The sequence below is a fragment of the Theropithecus gelada genome, chromosome 2 (genome assembly GCF_003255815.1).
Source record: "Theropithecus gelada isolate Dixy chromosome 2, Tgel_1.0, whole genome shotgun sequence".
In the NCBI taxonomy this organism is placed as follows: Eukaryota; Metazoa; Chordata; class Mammalia; order Primates; family Cercopithecidae; genus Theropithecus; species Theropithecus gelada.
This window is the reverse complement of record NC_037669.1, coordinates 160,887,531-160,907,210: the sequence shown is the minus strand read 5'-3', so window position 1 is coordinate 160,907,210 and position 19,680 is coordinate 160,887,531. Positions and strand designations below refer to the sequence as shown.

General features: G+C 38.3%; 1 protein-coding gene and 1 non-coding gene across 8 annotated transcripts in view; one reads left to right on the top strand and one right to left on the bottom strand.

Moving 5' to 3' along the window:
• The window catches only part of NEK11 (NIMA related kinase 11), a 291,394-nt gene that overhangs the window by 46,761 nt on the left and 224,953 nt on the right, over positions 1-19,680 (top strand). For 6 of the 7 annotated variants that reach the window (XM_025374283.1, XM_025374271.1, XM_025374266.1 and 3 more), the window contains exon 3: positions 4,951-5,116. In XM_025374283.1, coding sequence (XP_025230068.1) covers positions 4,951-5,116 — 166 coding nt within the window. Of the gene's footprint in view, positions 1-3,048; positions 3,156-4,950; positions 5,117-19,680 lie in introns of all 7 variants that reach the window. The other variant, XM_025374299.1, reaches the window with a different exon arrangement.
• On the bottom strand, positions 17,353-17,455 carry LOC112619824. Its single transcript, XR_003118326.1, has one exon. It is a non-coding gene; the product is annotated as a U6 spliceosomal RNA (small nuclear RNA).

Below are 19,680 nucleotides of genomic sequence, written 5' to 3'. Positions count from 1 at the left end.
AGCTGACTGACAGAACCTAGGTCACACATCAGCACCCAAGCTCAAGGGAGGCTGGGAGTCATAGGGTTGGTTTGTCTGTTTTTCTCTTTCCAGGGGAGGCAAGACTCACAGCCCAGGAATCTGCCACAATGTAAGGAAGCTGTCTAAAGTGGGCAGCCACAAATGACAAGTGTCTGCTATCATAATGTCTCATGAAAACAGCAGTAAGCAAATTGTGTAAGCTGTTTGGTCTCTACTATTAAGAAATACATGTAGCAAAAAGATTGTAAGGAAATACACAGAAATGTTAATTCTGATGGTCTCTATGTTGGATTGTGGGTAATATTTTCCTTATGTTGTGTTTTCAAATTTTTCTATAATGAAACTATTTCCTTGTAAATTAGAAAAAAGAGACCTTCCCATTTAAGAAAGTCAATAAAAATAATTCCTCCCTTCCAAGAGGGATGAAAAATCTTAAAACTCCTGATTATATTTGATAATCTCTCTTTGTAAAACAGGCAAATGATAAAACACACACACACACACGCACACACACAAGCAAAATCAAAAGCCAAAAAGTTACTCATTTAAGTTGAAATGAAAATTTCCCGTAACTTAGGCTAAGTGGGTACAGTAGCTGCTGATCACATCAGGATCACAGTTCTGAAAGCAGAAGGGCCTCAGACATCCTTACCTCAACTTCACAGCATTCATCGGAATTTGAAGTTTTGAAAAACATAACCATACATGATATATACACACATTCATGCACACTTACCTGTTGTCTATCTTTCCCAGTAGACACAAAACAGAGATCTTAACTCCTCAGTGCCCACCACACTGTAGTCATGTAGTAGGTATTTACTAGTTACCTGTAATGAATGTTAATAGTTAAATCAGAAAGGAAAGGACTGTTGTCTCTACTGCAAAGGTTTCCAGTTCTACCAGCTGACTGACCCTCACTGAGATGGCTGTTGACTGCATGGCATCTCATTCTACTGCTTCCCATGCCTTCCTGGGGTACCGGAGATTCTAGAGCTCTCTTAGGCCCATCTGTTTACACGCCCCTTGGAGAGCTTTTTGCAGCTCTTTACCCTTGCTAGACATAAGAAAATGTGAGTGTCCTGCAATCCTTTAAGCCCTACTTTGGAGGGAGAGCACAGGTCTCTTCCTCTCAGACCTTCCTACCCATCTTGGAGTTCTCTTTTTAGTTGCCTTTCTGGACCTGACAGCACAGCAACTATTTTCAAGGGCTCAGCAGTTCCTAATTTTTTTTACCTGCCCTCTGACCCTGTCCCCTTCCCCTGATCTAGAGAAAGATCTCTTTCTCACCTGGCAGAAGAATGCTCACCCACTCACTGTTCATATGTTCCTCCAGATCCTTTCTCTTTAGCCTTGGTCTTTTCTTTAAAAACTCAGGACATGTTTGACTCATATTCTCTGTGGTGATGTCACCTTTTTCCTGAAGCAGCGCATGCTGCTGGTTAAATGGGGGAAAATGTGAAAAGATATGTGAAAATTTGGAGAAAAATAGCCCTTAATGAATATCTCAAAGATATCATCTTCCCCATTTCTACAAAACATAGGCCAATTTCAAGGGAATGAAATTAGCCATAGTTATCTCGAATTTCCAAAGTTATTCTCCAAAGTTTGTCAGTTCGCTGATTCTAGAAAGAAAGAAAGCATGTAACTTGGGAAGTTTGCAAAATGAGTACGTCTCCAAGGGATGCCTAATTTTGCTACTGTCATGAAATTTCTCCTGAGTTGAGGCTCTGATAAAATAAATGTCTGTCATGTTATTTAGGAGGGGTGACAGACTGGGAATCACTGGGCAAGTAACAAGCTGTCCCTGACTTGGTAAGTTTTCATGCTGTCTTTGGCTGATATGGATCTCGTATTAAGTGATGTGCAATGAGAGTTTCCTCTGCCAGCTCAGTGACATGATTTCAAGCAAGGAAGGTGAATGTCTCTGCATCATCTATGAGATGATTATAATAGATATCACCTGTCTTAATGGCTCTCCCTTCATCTGCCAAATTGTGGACAAATGGGTTATGCTTTATCATCAGGGTGCCAGATGGGGCTCAGGTAGTTACATTTTGTATGTAAAATCTCATGCTCTGCTGCACAATAGTTGGTGTTTGCAAGGAAAAATAAGTATCTTGAAGCTTTTTATAGCATTTGTTCCTTCACAGCAAGAGAATATTGCAGGTTTGTAAGACTTTATATTGTCATGCTTAACCACTGTGACTTTTATAACTGCATGCTAGCTGGGGTACAGTAAATTACTGACAAAGCTCTACGAAGATGTCATTGTGCTTCACCTGCTGCTTTGTAATCTTCAGTAACAAAAAAACATAGTCTTGTATGTCATTTCAAGCTTCTTTGGGTATACTAACAGTCTGAAATGCCACTCCTAATAACATTAGGTCATTTTAAACCAAATCTTGATAGAACAGTCTTTACAGAATGTTACCAAGCAGGCATTTCTCTAGAATCTACTTCTTATTAAGTAGGAGCGCAATAGGCTGTTTGAAACCAATGTGAAAACACCTGTTAGGGGAAGGAAGACAAGTGTTCCAGCTTTCTGTGTTGCAGTCACATTGAAAGACACCTGTTAATGGCATAGTGGAGTCCTTGCCTGTGAGGCTCCTGAGGCAGAGCTGCCCTTTCTAATGCAAATTGGCCTCCTCTGTGGAAGCAGCTTATGCCTGCTGTTGGTGTCTTTTGGGGATGAGATGAGTTCAGAATGGGAAGACCATGGAGAACATTTAAAGTGAATAAAATATTAAAGGACTCAAATTTTAGGGGAAGTGACTTCCCAGTAATGGTCATCTTGGATTAGAAGGTTTTCCTTATGAGATTTTTGGAGAATGTAAACTTAACCTAGCTTTTACTGCTCTGGGAAAAAAAAAAAAGTCAAATGTTACCCAACCCCGGAATAGGATAAGGGCAGTTTCTACATTTTCCTACTTAGGCTGTCAGCTTGTAGGATGGATTTCCTAACTTAGAATTGTAATGAGTTTTTAAAATTTTAATTATTTATTTATTTATTTATTTTGATCGTAGTCTCTCACTGAGAGATGGTATGGGGGAATACTATACAATAGTGTGCTGACTGCAATATCAAAACTTCTAGACCCTGAATATGAAACAAGAAGAAAGCTCTACCTTTGGTAATGCCTGAGGATATTATGGTTCTTCTATCGTAAAACAGAGGGAGAGGCTTGTTTGGATTACTGAAAAGTTAATAGTATAATCACATTTTAAAAAATGGTAGAAGCTCTTCTCTCCAATGTGATTGGAGCTGGTACTTGGTTAAAAAAAGGAAACAATTTTAAAATAAAATGACATTAATTAAAACATTTACATCAACTTAAAATATATCATTGTACATTTTCTCCAGTTTTTGGCTGTATAGCCAGCATTCAATGTCCTCTGGTTAGAGACTTCTTCATCTTTTTTTTTTTTTGCATAAACTACATTCATAAGATATATATTATTATTATATTATTTTTTAGGACCTAGTTTTCTAGATTTATTTTTCTGTAACAATCTGAATTTAGAATACTAGATTTTCACATTTTTAACCTTTTCAGAACTGTCTTTTCAGTTACTTGACAGCTTTTTATTTTTGCAACTTTTTATTTTCAAGTTTTTTGATTTTCATTTGACTTAGTTTTCCTAGCAGAGATAACTATCATGCTCATTCTTCATTTAAGTTATACTGAAGTCATAAATTTACAATGATGAGCATAACTGGCATTAGCAGACTTGGGAATAAACACAATGACTTGGGTAAGCACACATCTCAACTGGGAGGGCAGAAGTTCATGGGCATGTCAAGGAGAGCTTACTAGCTGGAGGCATTCCCTGTGGCAAGGGCATCTGTCAGCATCTGTTAGGAAGGACTGGAGAATGATGGTTAATCTATGGGCTGGTTAAAGGGCCTAAAGAAATTTTCTACGATAATACATTTTTATTGACATGCATAGGTAGCTACTCCTAAGGAAGATTTTTGTAAAATGCTTTCTATTGCTGGTCCTGCTGAACTTGCCTTAATGAACTGCCAGTGCTTACTTATAATCAGCAGACTGTGTCTGCAAACATAATTGGTGTTCTAAGGTATTTTTTTCCAATAGTCTAGTTTACACTTTGGTACTATAATTGATTTGTTTATCAGACTCTTTTTTTTCTTAGATGGGAAGAGATAATGTTTTGGTCTATTCCTCATAGAGTTATCACAATTTTTAAATTAATGGCTTGGGGATTTAATGAGCTCTTTCATTTATACATGTTAGAAATACTAAATATCTCTATTAATGGTTTTAGTTAATTTTTCCTTTTAAATACTGGTAGTAATAAAGTATGATATGCCAAGGATAGTTTTAAAAAGAAAATAAATAAATATTGCTCCTACCAATATTAAGTCAATATATTTGGAAAACTTTAAGCTGAGAGAGAGAAGCATGCCTGTGTGTGTAAATATGTGTAAATACATACACAGAGGCAAAGAGAGACACAGAAAGAGGCAGAGACAGAGAAGGAAAGAGGCAAAGAAAGAATAAGATACAGAGAGAGTGATGGATTACATATATGTGTGTGTGTGTGTGTGTGAACGCACATAGAAAGAGACAGACAGAAATAGATAACTATAAGAGAAACCAAGAGACACTGAAACATCTAGAGAGGTGGAGGAAGGGCCACCCCAGCAATATTGCTCAAGATTAGTTCCATGTCTGCCCTTATAGAACTGTAGGGTACACAGATGAGGAGGTCAGAGGCCTTGGGGAAGCAGGACAGGAAAACAGGCCCAGGTCCCACCAGGAGACACAGTGTCATAATAGGCAATACCAGATATATGAGTAGGTCACAACCTGGGCATTAATTAGTGGCTCTGTACCACTTGATGATATTTGTTAAATGTGTTTTTTGGCTGTAAATGTTTAAAAAATTTTTTTTTGACTGCAGAAAGGTACTTAAGGAAATATCTGTTGGAGAACTAAATCCAAATGAAACTGTGCAGGCCAGTTTGGAAGCCCAGCTCCTCTCCAAGCTGGACCACCCAGCCATTGTCAAGTTCCATGCAAGTTTTGTGGAGCAAGATAATTTCTGCATTATCACGGAGTACTGTGAGGTGAGACTCTCCTTTTCTCTTGGAAGTCTTTATAAAAATATGCTGAATGGTAAAAAGCCTTCTATAAAGAGATCTTAAAAGTCCAATTATCAAACCATAAATTGAACTATAAAGACCTGGGATCCCATGTCTTGCAGCTAAGAATGATTATCTGTAGATAATTGACAAAACTTGTTTCTAAGGAAGGGTTTTTCCCTCCACTGGCAAACTCAGTAAAAACGAATATATTTTAAGGAGGAGGCCAGGTGTGGTTGCTCATACTTGTAATCCCAGCACTTTGGGAGGTCAAAGTGAGAGGACTGCTAGTCCAGGAGGTCGAGACCAGACTAGGAAACATAGTGAGACCCCCCCCCCACCGCATCTCTACAGAAAAATTTAAAAATTAGCAGGGTGTGGTTATATGAGCCTGTAGTTCCAGCTAGCCGAGAAACTGAGGCAGGAGGATTGCTTGAGCCTAGCAGTTCAAAGCTTCAGTGAACTGTGACCATGCCGTCGTGCTCCAGCCTGGGTGATAGAGTAAGACCCTATCTCTAAGAAAAAAACAAAAAAACAAAAAAGGAGAAATTACTGCAGAAGAACGCTTCAACAATTTTTTGATGGGGGAGAGGCAGACCTTCTAGAATGGTCTGATGCTTAGATGGACATTTAAATGCTCTAACAGATGCTTGGTTAGAGTAGAGGTACATGTCCTGAGTTTTGAATTCCAGCTCTATGGTTTAATTTCTTCAGTGGAAGTTTAGAAATGGAAGTATGGCTTTTTTCCCCACAAGAATTCCTCATATTTATCAATTTGTGGTTTACAGCTTGAGGTATTTACAATTTTCCCAACCACTCTGAGTTCTATCCAAGTAATAGCTGTGTATTTACTGAGCCCCAAGGGAGTGTGAAGCTACTTAGAGAAGCGGGAGAGGGGAAAATGGACATGTGTAGCTGCAGTGTGGATCTGTATGTTTACTCCTGAGAGGTTATGGAGAGGGGATTGACAGGGGTTGGGTCAGGCAGAGAATACCCAAAGATGACTATGCTCAAAAAGTATCTCCCAGAATATTATGGAAGCTAGGGTTAGCCAAATGCACCTTGGGAGAATTTGGTGCTGTTCATACTTTAGGATGAAGTCAGCTTATCACTTGGATGTTGCTGGAGCCCAAAAGACATGAGGAAAAAAAGATGCTCTTTAGAGTAGATGACAGTCCTGTTTGGGCCAGAAACTTTGGACAACTCGACCTAACTTAAAGGTGCCATTTGTTTGAGAGAGAAAAAAGAAGAGACAGGAGAAAGAAAAGAAGCTCAGAAGGAAAAGGGATAGCAGCGAAAACAACCTTGCCTGCTTTACACATTAGCTGATGTATCACCCAAAATGAAACCAATAGCCAAGTTAAAATATCTGAACAAGTTTGAAATATTCCATGTCTTGGCCATTCCCCTTCAGGTCAGCCTTGGCCTTGCTGGGTATTTTTCCATCTATGTCTTGACCCTGCTTTGCTTGAAGGAAAGTGGACGGGGCAGAGGGTGAGTGGAGAAGAACCAGGTCATTTGGATATCTGCTTGTCCATCATCCAATGGATTGTTGACAAAATCAGTAAGATGATGACAGGTGTGAGCAGTGATATTGAATAATTACTCTGGCAAATATGTCACCAATTCATGCAAAGCTAAAGATACTTGCATATGCATATGTTGCATACTATGATCTACCTGCTATAATTTCATCATATTTCTTCTTTAGCCTCCTTCAGTTAATAAACTGTTATTTTAGAAACAACTGACTCATACTACTTAAACTGTTACTGCTATCTCTATTGCTGCTTTTAGGACATTGACTTTTTCAAAGACTCTTTCCATGTCTTAGAATATTTTAAACTGTAGTCAACACTATTCCACAGAACTTTCTGTGCTGATGGAAATGGGCTGTACTTGTGCTGTCTAATATAGTAGTCACTAGTCATATATATGGCTCTTTAGCACTTGAAGTGCGGATAGTGCAATTGAGGGCCTGGATGTTAAATTTTATTTAAATTTAATTAATTTAAATATAAATAACCATATGTGGCTTCTCGCTACCATATTAGACATACATGGTATATATTGCTATAACTTTCTTTCCCTGTATTAATTGAAAAAATTTATAATTTTAATGTAATTTTAAACTACCAGAAATGTTACAAGAATAACACAATGAACTTCCGTATGCCCTTTATCCAGATTTCCCAAATTGTTATTTTTCCACATTTGCTTTATCTTTCTATCTACATTTGTTAACGAACCATTTGAGAATAAGTTTCAGACATGATACTCCTTTGTCCTAAATATAATACAACTTTGAGTATTTTCCAAGACCAAGGACATTCTTTGACATAACCATAGTACAGCAATCAAAAATCAGGAAATCAACAGTGATACAATGCTAGTATGTAACCCAGTGGTTCTCAAAGTGTGACCCCAGACCAGTATCACCAACCTCACTTGGGAACTTGCTAGAAGTACGAATTCTTTGCCTCTACCCCAGCCAGCTGCATTGAATCAGAAATTCTGGGGGTGGGGTTCTGGCAATCTGTGTTTTGACAAGCCCGCCAAATGAGCCCAAAGCATACTGAATTTTGAGAATCACCCATCGAATTCACAGTCTATATTGTCTGAATTACGTCCTTAGGACAGTTCTAAAAGATTTTTGTGGTTGTTGCACAGGATCTCATCTGGAATCATCTGTGTTGATTTTTAAATGATGGATGGTTTCAGTGGGCTGAGCTGCTCTCCTGGGAGGGGCCGTTGCCACGGTAATGGCTGCTGGCAGTGCTGAGAGACAGCTGTGGGGCCGCCTGGGCTCTGTGTGCAGCTGAGCTGGCAGGTTGCCACTTCCCCAGACTCCTGAGGAGTGACTTGCACAGATTGCTCCGTTCTTGTTAACAGAGATATTTCTCATCATCAGACCCAAATTTACTCTTAACTTGCACAGGGCTGGTGTTATCTTCTTTTTATTAAGGTAAAATAATAGTATAGGAAATGGCAGGTGACCAAAATTGCACCTCACAGAAAAATGCTGTCACTACCATTGAAACGGCTGGTCTCTTTATCTCCAGATTCCCTCTTCTATAATTTAATTTGGGGCCTTTCAAGACTGAAATATATAAATGCATGAGTGAGGCCTCTGCATCTACTACCCAACCCTTTGGACACATACATCAGATTATGAGTGTTAAACATCAGACAACTGAACTCTCATAATTTCTGGTCAAGATTTAACCAAATCTTTGATAGGGAATAGTTCCAAAACTACCAGAATGACAGAATATTTCAAATATTAATGTCTTCTATTTTCCTCCATGTAGGAAGGAAATGGAACTACTGCCCATCCTCCGCAGTTTCACGCCTTTTCATCTTTGCTTAGGCCATATCCTCTGAGAATGCCCTTCCTCCTAGTCCCACATCTTCAAATCTTACCCTGACTCCCAGGCCCAGCTTAAATGCCACCTACTCTCCCGTAATCAAAGGTTCCAATAAACAAGGTTCCTTTCCCATAAACAAAGCCTCTCATAATCTCCTGGCTAGAAATCACTCCCCACCCCAATCGCAATCCCCCCAATTCTCATAGCATCTTTATCTCTCATGGTACAAAGCACAGTTTACATCGTATGAACCACGTCAAATTCTCAGCATGAGGGATTGATCTTTTTCTGATTCATTTTTCTATCACATGGTGGACCCACATAGTGAACCACAAAGAAGTTAGCACTCAAGATATTTTTGGATATACTCTTTACCTCTTGGTTCCAGCTGCCTCCCACCTCATTTCTGTCAAACACTGATGGTAATAATAAAATATTGAATCCTTCTGCCTGTTGTATATGTTAAAAGTATTTTGTCCTACCTTACTGCTGATAGACCTAACAATGTGCTGCACTGGAGGCCTGTGAGATACTGCCTGAAAGCCTTCCATTTGGGTGAAGACAAGGCGTCTCCAGAAACCTAGGCATTAAATTAGTAGACACACTACAGAATAGGTGAGATCACGTATCCTCAGGAGAGGGGGGTGGAGAGAACATATGATATCAGGGAAAAAGGCAGGAAATGTTGGACTTGTCTGTTTTCTGCTTGGTGATATTAACATAGGTAAGCAAAAATTTTATCAATATAGTACTAGTTCTCAACATTGGCTGCATCTTGGAATCACCTGGAGAGCTATCAAAAATCCTGAGGCCTGAGACCCACCTCTAGAAAGTCTGATTTAATTGGTCCTCGGGAATGGCCCAGGTATCAGGGTTTTTGAGAGTTCTCCAGGTGATTTTAAAATGCAGCCAGGGCTGAGAATGGCAAAATAAATGATAAAAAAATTTAAAAAGGAGAGAATAGTTAGGGTGGAAATAGACAAATAGTCATAAAGGAAAAATTTGTCAGTATTGATGGAGCACTAAGCAAAGATGAAGCCCAGAGCTGAGAACAGGAGAGTCTGGCCCTGTAGTGGGTGTAGTTTTATGATCAAGCCATTTAGCCTGTTGCTCTGTTCACGAAAATTGCCCAACTTATTCTCCTTGCTTCCCAAGCAACCTTCTGATCCTAATTTAGCTTTCCATATGTGCTTCCTCTAATAGGAAAAAATATGCTGGCTAACCTGAGATGAGCCCCCTATTGCCTTGGCAGTTCTAGCTCTCATTGCATATGAATACATTGGCAGTCTGGATTATTTATTGATGCCTTACGAACTTGAAGTTCACAATGGCAGTTGTAATCAAGGGTCTTTTCAAAAGCCATTACTGAGCCCCAGGTCTGTGTCAGATACAATTATAGTCATTGTGTGGCATAACAGAGATAATATGATAATATTTAATGAATCTTGTCAGGCAGGATTAATGAGTCATTTATATCAGTTGCTAAAATACAAGGGGGAATGTGGTACGTGTTATGGTAAGGGTGTGGTTAAAGTGCTGTGGGAGTAATAGGAGAGAGAAATGACTTCTGACCGTGGGAACCATGAAGGTGCTAGCATTCTATTTGAGTTCGCAGTACGGGAAAGACTTGGCCAAGAAGAAGAGAACAAGGACATTTCAGCTAAAGCGAATGATGTGATAAAAGACTCAGAGATAGAAAAGCATGGGATGTGATTTAGGAACCCAATACTTCACCTTTAATTGTAATATGTTTGCAGTTAAATACATTCCCTAATTTTAACAACTTACATAATCATAGCTTAATTATCAAAACCAGAAAATTAATATTTTACTAGTCTTCCCCTTAATGCCTTTGGTCTATTCTAGGATCCAATCCAGGATTTTACATTGCATTTAGTTCTATTTCTTTAGTCTCCTCTAATCTGTGACAATTTCCCTTTCCTGCCTTGTTTTTTATGAACTTCACACTTTTGATGGGTACTGGCAAGCTATTTTGTAGAATGTCTCTCGGTTTGGGTTTATCTAATGTTTTCTCATGATTAGATTGAGGTTACATATTCTTGGCAAGACTACTGCAATGGTAGTATTGTATTCTTCTCAGTACATCATATTAAGGGGTACAGGCTGTATCTTATTACTGATGATGTTAACTTTGATCACTTGGTTAAGATTCTGTCTTGTGGGTTTTTTCACTGTAAAGTTATTATTTTGTCCCTTTGAAATTGATAAATATCCTGGGTAAGATAGTTTGAGAGTTTTCTATTAATAATAGCCTGTTTCTTTTCAAATCTTCACTCACTGATTTTAGTCTCTTTCAGTGGAAGTTGCCTGCGGCAATTCTTACTCTCTAGTCTTTGCCTAATTGTGATTATATATTTCTCTCATTCTTTCTATATTTACTAATTGGGATTCCCCTGTAAGGAAGAGCTGCTTCTTCTCCTCCATCCATGTATTTTTTCAATTATTTATTTATATTAGTATGAACTCATGGATTTTAAAATTATTATATGGATTATCACCTAGTACCATCGCTGTTTATTTTGTTGCTCAAATTGTTCCAACTTTGGCTAATGGGGATCCTTCAGGTTGGCTCCTGTGTCTTTTTAACATGTCCCTATCGTTTTTTGAGGAGAAGTAAATTCTTGATTATTAATTCCATTTTACAGATGAAGAAACTGGGCCCCAGAGAGTGGAGTGATTTTCTGACTGTTACATCCAGGGCAGAACTAGGACTAGTGGTATTGGGATAGCTGCTCCTTTTCTTGGCTTATTCTCAATTATTTTCTGTGTCTTTATCCATCTCTATTTCTACAATACATATACATATTCATAGAAACTATTTGTACACAACTGCAAAATTTTAATCTCATGATATGACAATTTTATTTTCTCTCAATGGGAGACTAGATAGGGCTTTAAATAGTGGAAAGTGTGTAGACTTTGGCATCTTCTGTTCAAATCTTTGTGCATTTCCTTCAGCAGCTTATTTCGTTTTTCTGACCTGTTTTTCTTAAGAGAGTATAACATATATTTTGTTTTTATAGGGATTTGAAATAATGGATGTTGAAAAAGTGACTATCAGAGCTTTTCTCCTAGATTCTCAATAATGAAAGTTATTATAATTGTTCGTTATTTCATTGTTACCCCCCTTTCTGCCCTCCAGCTATTTTCTAGAAGGCAAGCTAGTTTTTACCTCTTGAGTATTGGTGTGCAGCCTTTAGTATGAGGATTCATGCCAAAAGGAAGAAATATGAAATTTTTATTTTTATTTTTATTTTTTTTGAGACAGAGTCTCGCTTCGTCACCAGGCTGGAGTGCAGTGGTGCAATCTCAGCTCACTGCAACCCCTGCCTCCCGGGTTCAAGTAATTCTTCTGCCTCAGCATCCTGAGTAGCTGTGACTACTGGCATGTGCTACCACGCCTGGCTAATTTTTGTATTTTTAGTAGAGATGGGGTTTCTCCATGCTGGCCAGGATGGTCTCCATCTCCTGGCCTTGTGATCCACCCACCTCAGCCTCCCAAAGTGCTGGGATTACGGGCATGAGCCACAGAGCCCGACCGCAAATTCTTAAACACTAATAGGCCTGATAGTAACTTTGAGGCAAGTACTTTCCAATCTGATTGTACTGTAAAACAGAACATTTGAAATTTCCTTGTATGTTTCTTGTTTATGCAAAAGTATTTGAACGAACCAAGTAAGCGAGTTGAGTTTTGCAATCTTGAATCTCTAGTGGGTGTCAGTAGACTACTACAAGTAAATTTGGCAATGATTTGCAGCCACCAGGCTTACTAGTTCTCAGAGGGTCCTTAGAGAACTTCATATTGGGTGTGTTGTGTCTAGTATTAGAGACAAATCCTTTTCTGTCCTTCACAGCCACTGCTCATAGTCCTGAAACCTGTTTGGGACCACCCTACCCCCCAGAATTGGTCATTTATAGATGAGGAACACCCCTGGAATATTGACATTGTGACACTGATTGGTGATCATCCTTCCTAGTGTGAGCTCAAATCGGGCATCCACATAGTGGGGCTGTCCACACATCAGGACTGTCTTCAGTGGTTTGCATTGCTGGGATTGCTGCTGATTGAAGGAACTAAGCATTGTTTTCAGAGTGGTGGGTCCCATCAGGGCCCTCTGGTTTTCCTGGGCAGCTCCATCTAGGAGTAGGTAAGCCTCCCTGAATTTATCCTGTGTCAATTCTGTGGGTCTAGATTTTGTTCAGTTGGGGAAGGCTGTAAATAATATGAGTGTCTGATGTTTTTATATACCTCAACTGATCCATTTGAGATTTTTATAAGTATCAAAATTAAAGTCATTTGGTTTGTTCCATTTACTTTCTTTCTTAAACTATGAAATATTTTGACATTTTAATGAAAATCAACAAAAAATAAGACCACTGATTTTTACCTAAAATTGTTAAATCTAACAATTGAAAAGCAAAACTACTTTCGTTTAAAAGAAATGCAGTAATGCACTAATAGAAAGCAATCAGCAACCCAGTAGAATTTATGATATTTGGGGTAAGACTTCGGCTATCATATGAATTTATATAAATCTAAATGTTTAAAAATAGAATCACACTAATTTATATCAAATAGTTTTTTTTTAAAAAAAAAAACCCTGTGCTTTATAGATAAAAGCATTATTTCACATTATTTCACATCACTTAAGAATAAGTTCTGCCGTTTCTTATTCATCTACATTTACCTCAGCAAAAAGAATACTATCTCTAAAAGAATTTGAAAAAAATACTAACTAAGCTCAAGATGTTCATTTATATTATTAGAAATGAAAATCATAATACTTCATGGCATTCTTCAGTACCTATTTAGAAGCTGTTTTTTCTTGTTTTGCTTTTAAAAGCATAATGTGGCTTGACATTTCCCCCACATTTTATGCAGTCTCTTAAAGTGCACTTCCAAAATTGTAGGAAAATGTCCTCGGGTTGTACAATATAATGACAAAGGATTTCCTCCCCCACTGCCTTCACCTCCATTTATTGGTATTCTCCTAAGTAATGAAACAGGCTTTAGAAAACATGTTATTGTAAAATGACTCTTATTCAACCCTGCCTTTCCCAAGTACATCTTTTGCCTTTGGAGTTCTTCAAACTATTAAACAAAATGTTTCCACTGACAGGCTAAATATTAAGCACATGGCCTGTTTATATTATTGCCTAGCATCATGCCTCAAAGTTTGTTCCATGGACCACCTGTCCTAGAGTCACGAAGGATGCTTGTTAAAAATACAGATTCTTTGGGCCTATGTGGATTTACTGAGTCAGAGTTATTGTTGATAATGTCTAGGGATGTGCATTTTAAACAAGCAACTTGGAAGATTCTGATGCATAAAATTTGAGGTTCACTGGAAGGATGCTTATTTAATGGAGATATGGTAGGGTATGAAGAACAGCATTTTAAGATGTCAATCCAGTGAATTAATAAGGGAAGCTTTTTCATTATTTTATTTTGTTTTATTTTGCAGTGGAGTCTTGCTCTGTTGCCCAGTCTTGAGGGCCGTGAAGGGATCTTGGCTCACTGTAACCTCTGCCTTCTAGGTTCAAGCGATCCTCCTACTTCAGCCTCCCAAGTAGCTGGGATTACAGGCGTGTGCCACCATGAACAGCTATTTTTGTGTTTTTAGTAGAGATGGGGTTTCATGTTGGCCAGGCTGGTCTCAAACTCCTGACCTCAAATGATCTGCCTGCCTTGGCCTCCCAAAGTGCTGGGATTACAGGCGTGAGCCACTGCACCCAATCTGCATTTACTGAGTTGGAGTTATTGATGATAATGATAATTATAATTATGATAATAGGGATATGCATTTTAAACAAGCAACTTGGAAAATTCTGATGCATAATATTTGAGGTCCACTGAAATGATGCTTATTTAATGGAGATATGGTAGGGTATGAAGGAATAGCATTTTAAGTTGTCAATCCAGTGAATTAATAAGGGAAGCTTTTTCATTTTTTCATTTAAAATAAAAAGTAGGACAGAATAATTTTTGAAGATCCTTTTAGCCTTAAACATTGCAGGGATATTTTTGTTTTTGATTTTGTTTTAAATTCAGGCTTCTGAGAATGCTTTTCTTTGGTCCTTTAAGGTTTTAAGTGCTTCGATTGCTAATGTTAATACAAGGATTAATTTTTAAAAGCAAATCATTTTGGGATTTAAAATTTGATAATAACAATCAAAGGTGGGGTTGAGTACATGTATTTGGGTTGTTCTTCATTTCTTTAAAGCCTTGGCATTTCAAAGTCAATCTGTCGTTGGCTAACTGGGATGGTGAAAGGAGGAGATACTATTAATCCATCAAATGTTGCAGTTTGGGTTGCAGATTTTGAAAACCTTAGAAGTTAATATCAAGTCTTTTATTGCAACCTTCAAGGGATAATCTTAGTGAAGAAAAACATTTTTTTGAAAGCTGTATAGACTTAGGGCGATATTAATTTTGGGTCAGTTAAAGTCAATACATTTTTCACGAAAGTTATTTTAGCAATAAAAGTCACTATTAAATATTTCTCAAGGACAAAGTTAAGAAAACAGAATATTCTTACAGATGTTATAATATGAATTTCTTAGACTAAGGCATTACATTTCATCAAAAACATTAGCTTTTTTCTTTAAACACAGCTTAGAGAAAGAAAGTAATGCTTTTCATATTGCTGAGTTAAAATCAGACTAAAAACTGTATTTCTTTGTTGTGTCAAATCATAATTTGTTGTGTCTAAATCTTTGAGTGACTTGTCTATCATAATTAAATCCTTAGAAAAATCAGAGGTTTTTGTTTGTTTGTTTGTTTTTTGTATTTTTGAGATTGGGGTTTCGTTCTGTTACCAGGCTGGAGTGCAGTGGTGCAGTCATAGCTCACTGCAGCCTCAATCTCCTGGACTCAAATGCTCTTCCCACTCCAGCCTCCCAAACAGCTGAGAATACAGGCATGGCACCAGGTTGGGCTAATTTAAAAATTGTTTTTAGAGATGGGATCTTGCTATGTTGCCCAGGCTGGTTTCAAGCTCCTGGCGTTAAGTGATCATCCCGCCTCAGTTACCTGAGTTACTGGGATTGCAGATGTGAGTGACTGCATCTGGCTGTGTTTATTAAAGAACACAGTAAGTGCAAGACAGATAGTTTTTCTTGAGGATAAACATGTAAAATGGAAATAGGAAGAATAACTTGAGGAGCACAAGACACAGATCTTGGATTAATTTAATCTTTCAGTGTTCCCTCTTCCTGTTGATTTCACATAGCCCTTGCTTAATGCTAACAACAGATATCTTTCTTCTTTTTAAAATTCTACCCAGAAGGCAAGGGGGAATTTGGCTATTTCCTTTGGACATTTCACTTTGAGACCTATTATTGAAGGCCCTTTTCTGGTTTTTGCTTCAATAGTCTAAATATATATTTATTTAATTACAGGAAATCAGGCATTTAATATCAATGCAGGAAACAGACACACAACTTTTACCCATCTCTGTTGTTCTGCATCTGCCCTTCCACTTGAAAGAATGTAAGCAGGTGATTGTCAGACCAACAATAAATGTCACTCAGAGAGCGTGCTTCCATATGGCAAGATAACCTGGAAAACGTAATTATGCTCATTCACAAAAAAAGAAAGAAATTGATACAAAATGTATAGAATTTAATATTTCTTTAACACAGTTTAAAAATGACAATAGGATGTGAAAAGCACCGTTGCAGTTTGGGGATAAATTCCTGAAAGTAATGCTATTTTAATGCACAAATGTCTCCAAATTTTAGTATTACAACTGTTAGAAGAAAAATTTTAGATAAATTTACCAAAGTTTATTTGAGCACACACACACACGAAATTCTTGAATTGGGCAAACCTCAGAACTAGAAGAAGTTCAGAGAGCTCTTTCTGCCCAGCAACCTGAGCAATGAGCTTTTATAGGATGGACACAAAAGCAAAACAGATAAATCATTTGATTAGCTACAATTAGGCATTTGCCTTATTTGGGCATGGTGTGATGATTTGGCTTTCTGTGATTGGCTGAGACTCAGCTATTTGTTCTGTGTATCAGTTTGTTTACATACTAAATTAGGGTGAAATTTGCTGCACAGGAATGCAAGGTATGGAAGCAGCTTCAGGCCAAATTTAAGTTAATTTAACAATATCTTCCTTTTAGTCAGTCTCTTAAAATTGGACATTGATGCCACTCTGTCACCATCATCATGGACTTGTTTGGTCTTGGTATGAAATACATCATTCGTGGCATCAGTCTCGTTGAATGGTTCCTTATGTTCTTTTTGTGTTTTTGTTATTTTAACAGTAGTGAGACCATTTGATGTACAACAGATGGCTGTATATGAGCATTTAAGACACTTGAGAGAATATAGCACACCAGGGAGACTATTGTGATGGTTATCAGGAGGATAATACTAAGAGAATGAAGTATATTCCTTAACAGAGTCTACCATGAACCAAAATAATTAGAATAAAATCAATCAAAAAATGAGCCAGAAGAGGAATCTACTTGTTTTAACCAAGTAGCTTGTTTGTTGATTTTTTAAAACTGGGTTTCTACTATATCAGTCATATTTATGAAAGGGCAGCATGAGGTGTTAGCCATTGCATACACATTTCCCTGTTCAGCCAACAAGTAGTCCAAAGCAGTCTAAAACAATGGTAGCAAGAGAATTTATAAAGGATTCTGGGCAACGATAGCCTTTGCAATACAGTCAGCTATAGTAGCTAATATTTGAGACAGATTTCTAATGATAACTCTATATACATTTATGCCAAACCAAGGAAGAACCATTCTACAAAAGATGCCCATTTAGAGCAATTTAAGCCTGCCAGAAAATTCCTCTTTATTATTTTTATTTTTAAATATGGAACGCTTCATGAATTTGTGTGTCATCCTTGCACAGAGGCCATTCTAACCTCCTCTGTATCGTTCCAAATTTAGTATATGTGCTGCCAAAGCAACCACAATTTCTTGTTAATCCGTGGCACAAATTAAGAGATATAGACCAATATTCAGTTTCCAGTTGCTTATGAAGTGACAGTGGTACTATTAGAATCTCTAATCCACATTGGTCCCTTATTTTCCACTTGAGACAAGGAGTTGCCCACACATATGGTTGATCATTAAATCCTCCACAGATAAAAATATATCCTGGAGGGGCACAAGAGACAGCTCCTTGTGTGATACGTTGTGTGTTAGAAATCACCAGTTGGGAAGCACTGGTAATATTTATCCAAGGGTTCATTATTGAATCGTTGTATGGTAGATGACCTGTTACAATTAAGGGATTAGGGTTATAAAGTTGTCTACAAACTGTCAAATTATCTTTCTTTTGGTTTTCTTAGTTTCTGGCATAATTGAGCTGCAAAACCCTCAATATAGGTTTTTCCTACTCTCCGATTTAAGCAAGAGTCTGAATATATGAATCTAAAAACCTAATCCTATGGAAAGAACCAGACGAGTAATTTTTTTTTTTTTTTTTTTTGAGACAGAGTCTCGTTCTGTCGGCCAGGCTGGAGTGCAGTGGCATGATCTCGGTTCACTGCAACCTCTGCCTCCTGGGCTCAAGCAGTTCTCCTGCCTCAGCCTCCTGAGTAGCTGGGATTACAGGCGTGTGCCACCAGGCCTGGCTAATTTTTGTATTTTTAGTAGAGATGGGGTTTCACCATGTTGGCCATGCTGGTCTTGAACTCCTGATCTCAGGTAATCTGCCTGCCTCTGCCTCCTAAAGTACTGGGATTACAGGCGTGAGCCACTGCACCCAGCTCAGATGTGCAATTTGAACAAATAGTCAGACGTGGAATATTAATGAAATCTGTTACATGGTGAACTAGAATATCTCTAAGATCATATAGGGATTCAGGTTTAACATGAGATAGTCAACATTCAGTCTAGTTCCCTGCAAAAGCTGTCAATTCTGAAATCTTAATTATCACATGACTAGGGAAAAGCTTCCCTAGTCAGCTTTACCTTGAGATCTCCAGTGGATTTACTGTCCCAAGAGTCTGGAGGGGCTCTCTTGAGTTGAGATGTAGGGATCCAAGGCTTGAGGCCCTGAAATTTTGCGGTAGTGTGGGTGGTGGGCAAACTTGGTATGGTCCCTTTCAGTGAGTCTCAAGGGCAGCCTTTCTCTGGTGTTGCTTCCAAAAGACCCATTCAGTGGGTTCTAGATCATGAAAGATCTAGTTGTCATCAGCTGGTGGGTCACAAAGGGTTTCTTTTAACTGGTAAAAATATACTTAAGCATGGCCGGGCGCGGTGGCTCACGGCTGTAATCCCAGCACTTTGGGAGGCCAAGACGGGAGGGTCACGAGGTCAGGAGATCGAGACCATCCTGGCTAACACGGTAAAACCCCGTCTCTACTAAAAATACAAAAAAATTAGCTGGGCGAGGTGTCGGGCACCTGTTGTCCCAGCTACTCGGGAGGCTGAGGCAGGAGAATGGCGTGAACCCGGGAGGCGGAGCTTGCAGTGAGCCGAGATCCCGCCGCTGCACTCCAGCCTGGGTGACTGAGCAAGACTCCGTCTCAAAATAAAATAAAATAAAATAAAATAAAATAAATAAATATATACACACACACACACACACACATATACACACACACACACACACACATATACACACACACACACACAAGCATAATGCATTAAAATCTTGTAATATTAAGTCATGTCAGAACTTATGAAAGTGTGAGATTTGTGAGTCTATTATTAGGGCCGTACATCTTCCAGTAACTATTTTATAAGGGGTCAGTCTATGTTTTCCAAGGGGAGTGGAGCTGATTGCCATCAGTCAGTATTACCTTTGAACAAGGCAATACAGTCAATTCAGTTAGCTTTGCCTAATACCATTGTGTTTGTAATAACTTATTTAACTGCTTTATAACTTGTCCAGTGAAATGAGCACCTCTACCACTGGAGGAATATTCTCCAGGAATATTCCATAAAGCAAACACATTTCGTGATAACCTTTTAGCTACTGTTATATCAGCAAACTTCCTGCATGATGGGAAAGCTTCTGTACATCCAGAAAATATTCATTGAAGGTGGGAATTGAGTGATGTCCGTCTGTAAATATTCAGATAATCCAGCAGGTGCTGGAAATGTATCATCTGAGTATTTTACTGTCTTGTCAAAATTATGGGTTTGACAAACCAGACATTGGTTATAAACCATTTTAGCAATT